We start from the raw sequence: 15,187 nt of genomic DNA, 5'->3' as shown, positions 1-15,187 counted from the left end.
GGGTTGGGGGCTCAATCCCCACTGGGGGTATGCAGGAGGAAGCTGATCAATGATTCTCTCTCATCATTGATGTTTCTCTCTCTCTCTCTCTCTCTCTCTATCTCTGAAACCAATAAAAATATATTTTAAAAATATCTGCACGAGTGTGGGTTATGTTCTGGGGATATTTCAGGCCACTTTGTGGTTTCACAGACCAATAGCTCCACCTGGGAGAGACGTTCTGAGACAATGAGGTACCGAAGGGGGGGGGGGGTTAGGTGGCTGAGGAGACTGGGGAGGGGGTTCCCCAGCAGCTTGTCAGTTTCCCCCAGAAGATTCCCAGGCCCCACCTGGGCCAACTGAACTGGCATCTCCGAAGGAGCCACCTGGGAGTCTACACCATCGAAGTTCCCCCAGTGACCTCATGACCTGCCGGTTTGGGAACCACGGGGCCACACGGGAGCAAGGCAAGGCGAGGGCCCACAGACCCTCCCCGCGCCCTCCGGTGGCTGGTGAGCCTTCCCAGCTCCCACCCCAGCTGCTGAGCTTCTTGGGGTGGATACTTGGTTTCTCTCCTCTTTGTCATCCCCACATGGGGCTGGCCTCATTCTCTACGTGGGAGTTGGATGGATTTTCAAAGTCTCTCTCCTTCCTGGACCCTGAGGCCTGGCCAGTTTTCTAGTTGACGTTATCCGAGGCCCGGATGACGGAGACTGTCTCCCAGGGGTCTAACTTGCCTTGGAGGCACCAGGGGTTCCTGACGGCGGACAGGACCTCAGGGGGCCAGGCAGCCCCTGTCTACCTAAGGACATCTTGTCTTGGGTCAGTGGGAGCAGAGCTGGGGAGGGAGAACAGAAGCACAACTGCACATAGCCCCCTCCACCCCCCACTCGCCGCCCCCACCTCCCCCAGACGCTTGCAAACAATCCCTTCCAGGGACGAGGCGTCGGCCTCCTGCACAGCAGGCGCTGTTGCCGCTGTGGCCAGGATTCCACAGGCACAGCCAGCTTTCCGGCTCTCTGTTCTTTGAGGGGCTGGTACCTGCTGCCTTTGATCATTTGTGTGACCGAATCTGGAACAAAGAAGCACCTGGCTTAGGGGCAGGTCCCTGGCCTGCAGAACCCTCTAAGTCCACCAGGGGGCGCCAGTCCCGGGCTGTTCCGTGACTGGGTCGCCGATGAAAGTAGAACAAGCATGTCAAACTCGCGCTTGAGGTAAAGCCTCCCTCCAGAAACAATTCAAGAAACGAAAGCCCTTTCACTGGATTGCGGGCTCATTTTCTGGTAGAATCTTCTCTGATCCTCTTTCGTGAGGCCCACCCCACATAGACATCTGGAAAGAGAACGGGGAGGCCCAGAAAGGTTAAGCCTGGCCCAAGGCCACACCGCTAGTGAGCAGCAGAACCAGAACCCAAGCCCAGATCTTTGACCTCTAAGTGGGAACGTTTGACCTGATGAAGCTGCTCCCGAAAGGGGAGTCCCTGACGCCTGGGATATTCTCGTGTGCGGCCCATCGGGGAAGGAGGTGGAGGTCCTCGGCGGCAGAGTCTGGGAGACCCTAAGGTTCGAGAATCCTGGTGTGCAGAGAGTATCTCCAAGGACTTTCTGGAAGACGACAGGCTGGCTGGCTGGCAGGAGAGCTGCCCTTCAAATCCAGGTTTGGCTTCTATGCGCATTTAACAGGGAGTCTGGTCCCTGGGAAGACCATCTGAGCTGTGGCAATCCTCCCAGGGAGGCCTGGCCTGGGGCAGAATTGGGGACCGCAGGGCCATCATTTATATGAGAGCGACACCCAGTGGACGTTGGTGGTATCGCCGTCCCTAAGAAGAGCTCCAGAATCTCCCTCATGTCCCACCCAGCCCTCAGGTCCCAGCCTCCCGTCCTGGCTGGGCGTGCACAGGCCGGTGTTGTGTTTGAGTCAAGGTCCCAGCACATGCAACTGAATGAGTGTTGCGCCCCGCGGGCCCCCTGCTGAGGGAGGCTGGTGTATGCCTGTTCCAGCACGGCTGCCATTTCCCAGACCTGGTGGGAGTGCTCCCTCTGTGCCTGCCTTTGCTTCTCGGGTCTTCCCTGGGGGGCAGCTCCACCCTAGAACAGTGGGCCCTCACCAGGCTCTGTGTTAGCTTCCTTCAGTCCAGCTTTGCTCCAGGACCTGCTCAGTGTGTCCCACAATGTTGTTAAGTTTTTGGTTGTTGCTATTGTTTGTGGGTTTTTATTTGAATTGAAATTACAAATTAGGATTCCCAGCATTTCTGAAAAAGTCAGGCAACACTTGTTCTGAATTCTCACCCAGCAGCAGGGGCTGAAGCTGAGGCACTGCTGCCCCCTTTGGACTGGCAAGGGTTTTCCAGTTTGCCACAGTCCCCACCACTCCCTATTGTCTCCTAGTACCTGCCCTGCTGTCCATTACACTGCCTTCCTGGTCCCTCCCTATAGAAGCTTTATAGTTATGTCACACATGCAGAATAACTGCGTAACAATAGTTGCTGTCACAGGAGCAGACCCTATGCCAAGCATGGCACATGCCTCCTCTCACTTAACCTGGTGAAAAGGGCATCATTGCTCCCAGCTCACAGATGGGGCTCACCATCCCTAGGAATTTTCCTGTGATCACACAGCAAGCACCTAGGCCGTGCAGTTAGCTGCTGTGGGCAGGCAGGCAGGCAGGCAGACCTGCATCGCATTCCATGAGAGAGTGGAAAGCCAGGTTACACGGACATAAAATATCTCTATGAGCCACAAGGTTGAAATGAGTTTTAGTTATGGACACACTAGAGGCCCGATGCACGAAATTCATGCAAGAGTAGGCCTTCCTGCCCTAGTTGGTGTGGCTCAGTGTATAGAGCGTCAGCCTATGGACTGAAGGGTCCCAGGTTCAATTCCAGCCAAGGCACATGCCTGGATTGTGGGTTCAATCCCCAGTAGGGGGCGTGCAGGAGGCAGCCAATCAATGATTCTCTCTCATCATTGATGTTTCTATCTCTCTATCCCTCTCCCTTCCTCTCTAAAAATCAATAATATATATTTAAAAAAAAAAAAAAGAGTAGGCCTTCCTTCCCCCGGCTGCCGGCACCGGCTTCCCTCTGACACCCGGGACCCGGGCTTCCCTCCGGCCACTGGCAGGCACCCAGGACCCGGGCTTCCCTTGCAGCCCTGGCTTCATCTGGAAGGTCATCCGGAAGGACATCTGGTCTAATTAGCATATTACGCTTTTATTATTATAGATGCATTTTTCTTTGTCAGGTAATGGCCTCCTCCCATTGGCTCAGGGGGTGTGACAGGCTCAGTAAAGTCCCCAAACAACCACTTTCTTTGGAAACATTCATTTCTTAGCAACCAGATGTGGACCTGGCAAAATAAAGTGTCAATCAGCGGACCAGCATCCAGTGCAAAGGAAGATGCTGTGATGTACCCACCCTTGATGCTGTGTCTCCAACACCTGCTCCTGAGAGAGGGGCGCGGGGGGGAGGACAAACACCTCTCGGGAGGCGGGGCCCAGGCCGCTAACCGGGTGACTGGCAGCACATGTTCTGGAATTCGGTTTCCTCCCCTCCACCGATGGACGGGATGGCCTTGGAGGTCCCTGTACTCTCTGGTTTTAGCTCCAACTATGTCTGGGGTGGGTGCAGGCAGAGTGAGATCAGAAAAAGGACAGTGGTGATAAGAGTCATTCAAGAGGCCTGGCCAGGTAGCTCAGTTGGTTGGGGTGTCATCCCCATACACCAAGGTTCCGGGTTCGACCCCTGGATGGGGCACATCCGAGAAGCAACCAATGAACCCACAAATAGGTGGAATGAGAAGTTGATGCCTCTCTCTCTCCCCTTCCTTGCTCTCTACCAATCAATCAATCAATCCATTTTCTTTTAAAAAGATATCCAAGAGGGGATTTAACAGGAGTGCCTGAAAAATACGAGGCTGTGTGTGACACTTACGTCATTCGGCATGTATTTGGTACCTTGAGGTTCTTCTCACTTGGCCAGTGAGAAGAGAAGTGGCCGATCCGAACAGGCTGTGGGTGTGGTGTTATGTGAGGGTGTGGCTCTGGGGGTCGGGCCCAGGTCTAAGCTAGGACCCTGGGGAGCCAGCTGGCCCTCCCTGAGCCCCACGGGCCTCTTTGTAAAGGAAGGGTGACCACGCTCACCTCCCGGGGGGCTGGCAGGGTCAGACGCGTTCCTGCACAGCACCTGGTGGATTCCTCAAAGTCCCGTCACCTCCACTCGCCCTTCCCGCCTCCCACTGGGAGAGGAGCCACCCAGGCGGAGAAGGGCCTTCAGCGGGGCGTCAGTCACCCGGTCTTTCTCCATGCTTCGCACTGCGGCCGTGGGAGGGCTCAGTCCTCTGGACTCCTGTAGAGGAAGAAGCGGAGGTCAGGCTTGGCTTCAGCTCACACAGGGAAGAGCTGAGATTTGAACCCCCATTGGCTGAACGGTCTTCAAAGGTTCCCAGAGGCAGCGCAGGGCAGCCGCTCTGCTCAGGTGGAGACCTCCCGTGGGGAGGAGGGGGCCTGGGCTGGCACGGGGCGTGGGGGGGAGGGGGCCTGGGCTGGCACGGGGCGTGGGGAGGAGGGGGGCCTGGGCTGGCACGGGGCGTGGGGGGGAGGGGGCCTGGGCTCGCACGGGGCGGGGGGAGGAGGGGGCCTGGGCTCGCACGGGGCGGGGGGAGGAGGGGGCCTGGGCTGGCACGGGGCGTGGGGAGGAGGGGGCCTGGGCTCGCACGGGGCGGGGGGAGGAGGGGGCCTGGGCTCGCACGGGGCGGGGGGAGGAGGGGGCCTGGGCTCGCACGGGGCGGGGGGAGGAGGGGGCCTGGGCTCGCACGGGGCGGGGGGAGGAGGGGGCCTGGGCTCGCACGGGGTGGGGGGGGTGAGGAGGGGGCCTGGGCTCGCACGGGGCGTGGGGAGGAGGGGGGCCTGGGCTGGCACGGGGCGGGGGGAGGAGGAGGCCTGGGCTCTCACGGGGCGGGGGGAGGAGGGGGCCTGGGCTCTCACGGGGCGGGGGGAGGAGGGGGCCTGGGCTCTCACGGGGCGGGGGGAGGAGGGGGCCTGGGCTTGCACGGGGCGGGGGGAGGAGGAGGCCTGGGCTCCCACGGGGCGGGGGGGGGGAGGAGGGGGCCTGGGCTCGCACGGGGCGGGGGGGGGAGGGGGCCTGGGCTGGCACGGGGCGGGGGGGGGGGAGGGGGCCTGGGCTGGCACGGGGCGTGGGGGGGAGGGGGGCCTGGGCTGGCACGGGGCGTGGGGGGGAGGGGGCCTGGGCTGGCACGGGGCGGGGGGAGGAGGGGGCCTGGGCTCGCACGGGGCGGGGGGAGGAGGGGGCCTGGGCTGGCACGGGGCGTGGGGAGGAGGGGGCCTGGGCTGGCACGGGGCGGGGGGAGGAGGGGGCCTGGGCTCGCACGGGGCGGGGGGAGGAGGGGGCCTGGGCTGGCACGGGGCGTGGGGAGGAGGGGGCCTGGGCTGGCACGGGGCGGGGGGAGGAGGGGGCCTGGGCTCGCACGGGGCGGGGGGAGGAGGGGGCCTGGGCTCGCACGGGGCGGGGGGGGGGTGAGGAGGGGGCCTGGGCTCGCACGGGGTGGGGGGGGTGAGGAGGGGGCCTGGGCTCGCACGGGGCGTGGGGAGGAGGGGGGCCTGGGCTGGCACGGGGCGGGGGGAGGAGGAGGCCTGGGCTCTCACGGGGCGGGGGGAGGAGGGGGCCTGGGCTCTCACGGGGCGGGGGGAGGAGGGGGCCTGGGCTCTCACGGGGCGGGGGGAGGAGGGGGCCTGGGCTCTCACGGGGCGGGGGGAGGAGGGGGCCTGGGCTCTCACGGGGCGGGGGGAGGAGGGGGGCCTGGGCTCTCACGGGGCGGGGGGAGGAGGGGGCCTGGGCTCTCACGGGGCGGGGGGAGGAGGGGGCCTGGGCTTGCACGGGGCGGGGGGAGGAGGAGGCCTGGGCTCCCACGGGGCGGGGGGGGGGGAGGAGGGGGCCTGGGCTCGCACGGGGCGGGGGGGGGAGGGGGCCTGGGCTCGCACGGGGCGGGGGGGGGAGGGGGCCTGGGCTCGCACAGGAAGCCCGGCTGCCCCACAGGTTTGTAGTTAACACCCTGTATTCCCAGGAGGGGGCTGAGGGCAAGGCCCTCTGGCCCTTGATTCTGGCTGGAATGCAGTCGCCCCCCCCCCCGCCCCCCCCCCACACACGGGATCTCCCACGGGCCTCCCTGGGGAGTCCAGGCTCTTCAGCCGTGGCCACTCTGGCTCCGGCACACACTGCCGTTTCTGTAGTGCCTCCCGTTTCACAGCGACCCCACCTTGGGGTGGGGGCAGCGTCATTCCCCTCCTGTGAGGGTGGGAGCAGGCTCAGGGAGCCTCTTCTTCCATGACCTTCCACGGAGGTCACACAGTGGGGCCTACGTGGGCAGCTCCTCGAAGCTGCTGACGCGCATCCTTCCTCAGCACCCACGCCTGACGGACGGGTCTCCTCCAGGCCGCGGTCTTCGGTCCCCAGCAGTCTTGTCCCCCAGAGGCCGAGGCCAGGGCCCAGCGCCCACCGAGCACTGGGCGCGCAGTAGGACGGTTGCTCATTCCCTCCGGGAGCTGAGCCAGCAGCTCCTTAAAGGTGCACTTCCTGCAACTCGCTGCTGCATGCTCACCCCATGTGATGCAATCGCCAGGGCCGACGAGGGGATGATGAGTCACTCCTTCCCCTGGGTGCTGACTGCCAGGGCGTGTTGGGTTGCGCCCAGCCTCCCGGCCCCAGCTCAGGGCCCCCAGCAGTCTTACAGGGCTCAAACCTCCCCCGGAAGGCCCCTGTGACCACACCAGTTCCTCAGAAACCCCCCAACCCAGCCTTGATTTAGCTTGACGGCTCCCCACTTGCTGGGTAAGCCTTTCGCAGGCCCAGCTGGGAAACCGGGGCTAGGCCTGGGGCCCAGATCCCAGTACGGCCACTTACTAGCAAAGCAATCTCAGCCATGCTACTGCGCTTCTGTGCACTGCTTGTCCTTCTGTGTAATGGGGATCATATAATGGGAGTAAAAGCCCTACCTCCTGCTAGTGCGGGCTGAGGGGCAGCTCAGCACTGTGCCCGGCACATCCGAAGTGTTCAATGAATGATGTGGGTGTGGGCGTGGTGGGTGTGGGCGCACACATGTGAATCTCCATCTCTGCTGAGCACTTGACTTCTCTTTACCGTATTTTTTCGTCTGTAGCAACTTGAGCACCACGGGGCTACCCCACTTCTATCTTCTCAAGAATCCTGGTTTCTTAGTTCATCCTCCCTTTTGTCTTTGCTTTTCTAACCTCTTCTCCGCCTTCTGTTCCTGCTGCCTATGTTCACGGTCCTCCACAGCGTTCACTCCCAGTGGTGTATGGCGGCAACACGGGTCAACACTCGGCCACGGCAGTATGCTCGTGTGTTTGTTAATGTGTGCGATAAGGAGCACAGGACACTATGTGGGTAACAGATCTTCATGGCGCGGCTCTCACTGCCCCACCAGGACCCACGCCTGCATTTGGGTGGTGGGGACGTGGCCTTTGCAAGAGAAACAGATGGCCCCTGCGAGCTTGCCTCCTGTCCACGGCCACGGAGCCCACGGGCGAGAGCGCTTTGCCCCTCTCCTCCTTCGCTCTACTACTGACGCTGCAATGAGTTCTTTTTCCTCTAGACCAGTGGTCGGCAAACTCATTAGTCAGCAGAGCCAAGTATCAACAGTATGATTGAAATTTCTTCTGAGAGCCAAATTTTTTAAACTTAAACTTCTTCTAACGCCACTTCTTCAAAATAGACTCGCCCAGGCCGTGGTATTTTGTGGAAGAGCCACACTCAAGGGGCCAAAGAGCCGCATGTGGCTCGCGAGCCGCAGTTTGCCGACCACAGCTCTAGAGCAACAGGCCAGTGGAGTGCAGCTCTCAGTAAAAAGCCTTGACCTCCTGTGGTACGCGGCCACTTTATTTTTTTTTACCTTAGGAGAAAAAGAGCCCAGCCACCTCGTTGTTTCTGTACATACTTACATTTATTTACAGTGTGCCGCGAGGGACAATGAGAGGACTAGCGGCCACACAGTGCTGGGGAGACTGGGGAGAGGGTAATCACTTTTGTTTGTTTTTTTTCTTTTTTTTAAATATATTTTATTGATATTTTACAGAGAGGAAGGGAGAGGGATAAAGAGTTAGACACATCGATGAGAAACATCGATCAGCTGCCTCTTGCACACCTCCTACTGGGGATGTGCCCGCAACCAAGGTACATGCCCTTGACCGGAATCGAACCCGGGACCTTTCAGTCTGCAGGCCGATGCTCTATCCACTGAGCCAAACCGGTTAGGGCTTGTTTTTTCTTAAAACAAACAAATAACAAAACACTGACGAAGTTACCAGTTAAGGTAACTTCTGAAGGTTTTCTAAGACTCTAATACTGCAGAGGCAATCAGGTAGATTCCAAGTTGTTTTAAGTTAGTGACAGGATTTGGTTCCATCATCTGGTGCTGTAAGAAGAAAACGTCTCACGTCAGTAACTGGTAAAGTGCAGTCCACCTGCGCTGCAGCCCGAGTCATGACTGCCCTCCTGTCCGTGCCCGTCTGCAGTAACTCCAACAGCAGCGAGGGCGCGGGGCAGAGACGAGGCCTGGTCTCCAGGCCGACGCAGCGGGGTTCCGCACGAGCACCACCTTCGGTGCGCAGCCCTCTCCTCAAACCAACCATCTCGGCGTGCAGTGGAAACGTCCCCCACGGCAGCCGTCACCCCTTCAGCATTTATTTCCTTCTTTGCCACATGACTCTGCTGGTGACGGCTTCCTTCCCACCTCAACTTCCCTCTTGGGCACCTCCCTGGTGCTGACACAAGCTGGGGTTCTCTCAGAGGAAGCGGCTAAATCCTGGGGCACTGCCTCCCTGAGCAAGTTCCCTCACCACGAGCCCACGCCCTCCCTGGCTTCTGTGTGCTCCACAGTCTGGATTTCACAGACCAGAGCGGATCAGCCGGGACCAGACCGGGACTGGAGTTCCCAAAATATCTGTCCTCCACACCCAGCCTTCCTAAGACACTCCTGCTGTGGGAAATAACCCGGTGCTTTCCCCCCTATCCAGAGCCCATAGAACATGGAAGTGGGTGCTGCGGGTTGTGAGGGATACAAGAGGCAGCCCTTCTCAACCGAGTCCTGGCCAGCACCGGGCTCCTCCTGAGAGCACCACCTTGCCGGGCGTAGCGCCCGCGGCCCCAGCTCCCCACCACCCACAGCCTGATTCACCCGCTCCAGAGAACCAGACCCGCAGCTCCAGCTCCCACAGGCGGAGATGCACCTGCAAATCTCTCCTCCCGGGGAGAGGGAGTTCTGCTGCCTTTGGAACGTGGCGGATGTTGGGATCTGTTTCCAGGCCTTTACCAGCACTCCCCGAAACTGCCCAAAGGGACTGTCCGTTCGCCCGCAGACACCTGACACCGACAGAGCCGTGCTCAGCTGGTTCTCACTGACACTGTCCTCAGGAGATGTGACAATTCTGCATTTGTTGCCGGATATGCTTGTCCCCCGCCAGCTCTCCCCCTAATTCCCACCCTCCGTCAAACACGTGACTCTAACATCGGAGCTTCGGGAACTCCCCCTCAAGCCAAGATGGGCTCTTTGCCTTTAAAAATTATTATCGAATAAGTGGCAAACACACCGAATGCGAAGTGTGAGAGTAAACAAAAGCATCCTGAGAAAAGGGACGCTCCTCTCCCACACCCAGCCCGAGCGGGCCAGGCTCCTCCCGGGATGTCCCCCTCAATGGCAGGTTTGCCTTCCTGGACCCGACCCCAGAGCAGTCTGCGCATGCAGAGCCCTCCTCTCAGGAAGCTCCCGGCTCCCGGGCCATGTCAGTCATTCAGCCTCCGACTGCAAACACGGCTCCTTTGCCGCCTCTTCAGCTTGTTGCAGCGTGGGCCGTGCCCTTGACCAAACACCCAGTCCCGTCCCCCCACATCTCTGCCGCCATCTTCACATCTGCGTGACCCCCCGATCCAGGCCCTCTGTGCTTGGCCGGGTTATTCCATTTATTCACTCCCCCGTGGCCCCATTCCCAGCCACTTGTCTACTAACCCACCCTGCACGTCGCTAGCGGAGGGATCTAACGCGAAGCTCTGCTCAAACATCCTCAGTGCTTCCCCTGAAGAAAAGACCAGACCTCTTGGCAGCTCTCAATGTCTTGGTCTGGCCCAACCTGCCGGTCCACCTGCCACTTCCTGTCCTGCCCGCTACAGCCTGGGTCTCTCTTCCCCTCACCCCGCAGAGCCGGGTTCCTGGGCCCCAGCCTCCTCCCACCAGCCGGATCTGTCACACGGGGCCCTCGGGGCCTCCTTATGGCAGTTTACTACGGACACTGCCCCTGGTGACTATGCCCGGGTCCTATCCTTTGCTTGGACCCAGGCCCAGCCCTGACCCTGGCTCCTGAGGCGAATCCTCGGTCCGATCTTCCTGGGTGGGAGGAGCAGGGACATGGTGCTGGTGGAGAGTACAACCCTCAGGGCCTGAAGACCTCGATGTGCATCTCGGCTCTCCCACTTGCTGCCACGGGACTGGACTCCTGAGTTTCACCTTCAGGGTCTCTAGCACGTGGTACTGACCCCGTGCGAACTCGTGGAGAGGGTTCAATGGGATGAGACATGGAGTGTGGCCAGCGCCGTGCCGGGCACGCGGCTGGTGCTGAATGAACTGGTTTGTCTCTCTCTCTGCTGATGTCACTGGGTACTGTCCCAGGCACTGGCAGATACACAGAATCTGGCTCCCCGAGTGACGGGCACCCGACAGCAAGGCCGTCCTGGTCTAGTCCACGACACACAGTTTCCCCCATGCACAGTCTACTCTACAGGGTACTTACCTGGTTCTTTCTGTCCGTCTGGCATAGTTCAGAAAACCTACAAATGAAGACATTTTCATCTCAATTAAAGAACTGGATACGGAAGCTGAAACCTGAAGTCACTGACTGCCTTTTAGAGACGTGGACGTGGACAACTCAAAACCTGAGCCCTGGCCCTGGCTGGTTTGGCTCGGTGGATAGAGCATTGGCCTGCGGACTGAAGGGTCCCAGGTTCGATTCCAGTCAAGGGCACATGCCTGTGTTGCGGGCTTGATCCCCAGTAGGGGGCATGCAGGAGGCAGCCAATCAATGATTCTCTCTCATCATTAATGTTTCTATCTCTCAAACCCTCTCCCTTCCTCTCTGAAATCAATAAAAATATATTTTAAAAAAAACAAACCTGAGCCCTGCCAGCCGGCATGCCTCACTGTCCCAAACGCTTCCATGAAACTGGGGACTGAGTTGGTCCAAAGAGTTGCTCAAAAATCAGTTATCAGATGACAGAGAAGCAGAAATTGCTGACAAAATGGTTATGCCTACAGCATTGGGCACAGGGCTGACAATGAAGGCAAGGCTAGAATGGTTTGGACTAACGCTGCCCAATGGGAGTATAATGTGAGCCACACAAGTATTTAAAAAAGGTCAGTAGCCACATTACAGATTAGACAGAAAGAAATCGGTAAAATTACTTTTCATAGTATGTCTTACTTATTAGCCCAACATATAAGAATATTTTCATTTCAACATGTAATCAATAGAAACGTTATTATTGACCTATTTCACATTCCTTTCTTTAATACTGTCTTATAAACCTAGTGTGTATTTTATACTCACAGCCCAGTGAGTGCTGGACTCCCACATTTCAAGGGCTCAACAGCCACAGGTGGCTCGTGGCTTCGGTGTCAGGCAGTGCAGGCTTGGACATGAAGGTACCGTTCCCATGGGTACGCATGTTTCTTTCCCACAGGGCACCAGCCTCAGCCTCGAGCCATACTCCTGGTCCGGCAGCCTGGCCCACAGGCCTGCCTGAGCACGTACAGGTGTCTGTCCACTACAACGAGGTGCTGGAGCTGTTTACACTCCACTCACTCGCCTTCCCAAAGCTCTATGACCAGCACCTCACCATTTCCCAATTCATGGCTGGAGAGCTGAGATGTGTGCCAGGTTATTTTTTTAGAACAATTGTTTTTAGGTTACGTGGTGCTACCAGTACTGACACTGGAGTGATTTCCTCTCCACTGAATGACCTTTAGCTTCCTCGTTAGCACTCCCTGTGGGAGTCACACATGGGTCTTGCAAACACCCTTTTGGTGAAGGTAGATACAGAAACGGATGGGCCTTCAAGAACATCTATATGTTCACATCTGGTCAATGTCCTTTGGGATGTGAGGAAGGGCTGTGTGTCAGGTCACCCATTCTCCAGGGCACACGGGTTGCTTTCTAGGTTGGCCCGAGATCTCTGGGGGACTAAGGAAGTCTCAGGAAGGCAACACAGGTAATACCAGATCTTTATTACCCACTAGAGGCCCAGTGCATGAAATTTGTGCACTTGGGGGGGGTCCCCTGAGCCCAGATTGCGAGAGGGCCAGGGAGGGACACAGGAGGTTGACCAGCAGGGAGGGACTATGGGAAGGCTCCTGGGCGTGTCCGGCCCGTTTTGCTCAGTTCTGATCAGCCAGACCCCAGCAGCAAGCTAACCTACTGGTTGGAGCGTCTGCCCCTGGTGGTCAGTGCACGTCATAGCGACTGGTCGACTGTCTGCCTCCTGATGGTCAGTTACATCTTCATGGATTTATATCTGTTATGATGTCATAGCGAGCGGATGAACGGCCTTAGCATGTCATTAGCATATTATGCTTTGATTGGTTGAATGGCCGACCAGATGACCAGACACTTAGCATATTAGGCTTTTATTATATAGGACTCCATGTCACCCAACTCAACAAAAGTTCCTTCCTACCTAGGACCTCCTCCCAAGCTGTAAGACATGGGCATTATGACCACAGCAGCCAAGAGTAAGGGGTCTTTTGCAAAATCTGGCTTGGAGACTGGAAGTATAACTCTATGTTGAAGTGGGCCACGGACAGGAGGCGGCTGTGGATTAGATCCCAGGAATATCTGGCTGTGCCCCTGCCTGGAAACTCGCCGCGGCCCGAGGACTCATCCCACCCTAGAAGAATGCAGAATCTTTGGAGGGACCTGGCACACCAGCAGCCAGACAAGTAAAACACAGAAGTTCCTGCTTCTTTCGAAATGCCTACAATTTCAAACTTTGTTTTTATCTCCAAACTTACTTTCCAGCCTTTGGAAAACCAACTCATGTTTGAAAACTTGTATTTTTAAGAGAAGTATACATACCTATTACAAAGAATATTCCTACGAACGGTACAGCTATGAGTGTATATCTATTCCTCGAATTATCTGTAAAAAAAAAAAAAAAAAAGAAAGAAATGCAATTAGCTGATCTGGTCAAAATAAAGATCCTCCTTATCTGCAGCTTCCATGTTTGCAATTTACCTACTTGCTAAAATTCATTTGTATTCCTCACATCAATCCCCACAGCACCTTCACGGTCATTCGTGGGCACGTGCGGCAGATGGTGAAAAATGTTGAGTCACCCGAAGCACCTGTCCCCGCTGAGTCTGAGCAAGGCAACACGCTGCCTTCCTGTTCCAGCTCTCAGACTATCAGCAAGTGTTCTATACGTGGTCTCTTCAGTGCCAGTTTTTCAGATTTTTTAATGTTTGTTTGTCTTTTGTTGGCGATTTCACTGTTTAAAATGGTCTCCCAAGCGTAGTGCTGACATGTTGTCTAGTATCCCCAAGCACAAAAAGGCTGCGATATGCCTCACAAAGAAAACGTGTATGTTGGCTAAGCTTCCTTTAGGTCTGATTTAGATAGCACTATTGGCCGTGAGTTCAATGTTAATGAATCATCCATATGTATTAAATAAGTTGTCTTTAAAAACAAAACAAGGTTATTTATGTATTGATACTTCACCAAAAATGTTGTGACCAGAGGCGGGCAGGTGCCTATCCCATTTCCTGGTATGAATTTGGCCACAGCAACAGAATTTGAAGGCCTACATTTTAATTCTATCTCCATTACTTAAGTGACCTTGGCAAAGTCACCCCACCTGTTGAACCAGTCTCCTCACTCTTAAAAAATAAACAACTCCTGTCCAGCCAGTCTACAATGGTGGTGGTGAGGAAACAGCTTTTGGAAGGGTTTGCTAACGAGTAGCAGACTAGTCAATGTGAGTCACTGTGATTCACTTGATAAAGCATTAGAAAGTCTACACAAGCCAAAACCGGTTTGGCTCAGTGGATAGAGCGTCGGCCTGCGGACTCAAGGGTCCCAGGTTCGATTCCGGTCAAGGGCATGTACCTTGGTTGCGGGCACATCCCCAGTAGGGGGCGTGCAAGAGGCAGCTGATCGATGTTTCTCTCTCATCGATGTTTCTAGCTCTCTATCCCTCTCCCTTCCTCTCTTCCTCTCTGTAAAAAAATCAATAAAATATATTTAAAAAAAAAAAAAAAAAAAAAGAAAGTCTACACAAGAAATTAACACTTGAGCCCTAACCGGTTTGGCTCAGTGGATAGAGCATCAGCCTATGGACTCAAGGGTCCCAAGTTCGATTCCGGTCAAGGGCATGTACCTTGGTTGCGGGCACATCCCCAGAAGGGGGTGTGTAGGAGGCAGCTGATCGATGTTTCTCTCTCATCGATGTTTCTAACTCTCTATCCCTCTCCCTTCCTCTCTGTAAAAAATCAATAAAATATATTTTTAAAAAAAAGAAATTAACACTTGAACAAGTAAGATCCAATATTTAAATGTTACATCTTCATGGATTTATATCTGTTATGATGCATGCAACTCAAGAAAAGTATTCAAAACCATGGCGGGGAGGGAGAGGGAGAGAGACCCTAGGTTTTTATTGTTGAAAATAATCATTTAGATCATTAAGCTCAGGCCCAGATTTTCAGAGAAGAAAACATTTGGTTAACTGGAGACCAAAAACAGGTCCCCAGACATATATGTATCTCACATGTCAACACTATCTGAGATTTAAAAGGTCAAAGAACTATCTAGCAATGTCTCTCAAACTTTCAAAATCTACAATGTCATGTGAATGGGGGGGGGCAGATTTTTAAAGATGAATCACAATTATTTAATAAAAAAGGGTTTGTTTTCAAATTCACAACTCATATTTCACATCAGTGAGAGAGATGTTATGGTGATGATCTTTTTCTTCAAGGTGTCTACGAGGTGTAGCATTCTATCCCAACGGCAAATGTTAAATGAAAACTGGGCAAGGACAGGATGCTTGAAAACCTCATGAAACATCTACACTAATAAAAGAGTAAGATGCAAATTGACCGTACCTTTGCGACGCCCACAAACCAATCAGGAG

General features: G+C 55.9%; 1 protein-coding gene across 2 annotated transcripts in view; it reads right to left on the bottom strand.

Annotated features, from left to right (window-relative positions):
• Positions 1-3,172: 3,172 nt before the first annotated feature.
• Positions 3,173-15,187, bottom strand: part of CD58 (CD58 molecule) — a 33,808-nt gene continuing 21,793 nt past the window's right edge. Inside the window, exons 4-6 of one of the 2 annotated variants that reach the window (XM_080648474.1) lie at positions 13,132-13,194; positions 10,795-10,831; positions 3,173-4,324 (exon numbers count right to left, since the gene is read on the bottom strand). In XM_080648474.1, coding sequence (XP_080504600.1) covers positions 4,309-4,324; positions 10,795-10,831; positions 13,132-13,194 — 116 coding nt within the window. In that variant the 3' untranslated portion in view covers positions 3,173-4,308. Of the gene's footprint in view, positions 4,325-7,939; positions 8,427-10,794; positions 10,832-13,131; positions 13,195-15,187 lie in introns of those variants that run through there. The other variant, XM_080648475.1, reaches the window with a different exon arrangement.

The sequence above is a fragment of the Plecotus auritus genome, assembly GCF_963455305.1.
Source record: "Plecotus auritus genome assembly, chromosome: 12".
NCBI classification, from domain to species: Eukaryota; Metazoa; Chordata; class Mammalia; order Chiroptera; family Vespertilionidae; genus Plecotus; species Plecotus auritus.
Note: the sequence above shows the minus strand (reverse complement) of the source record. Positions and strands in the feature narration are given on the sequence as shown.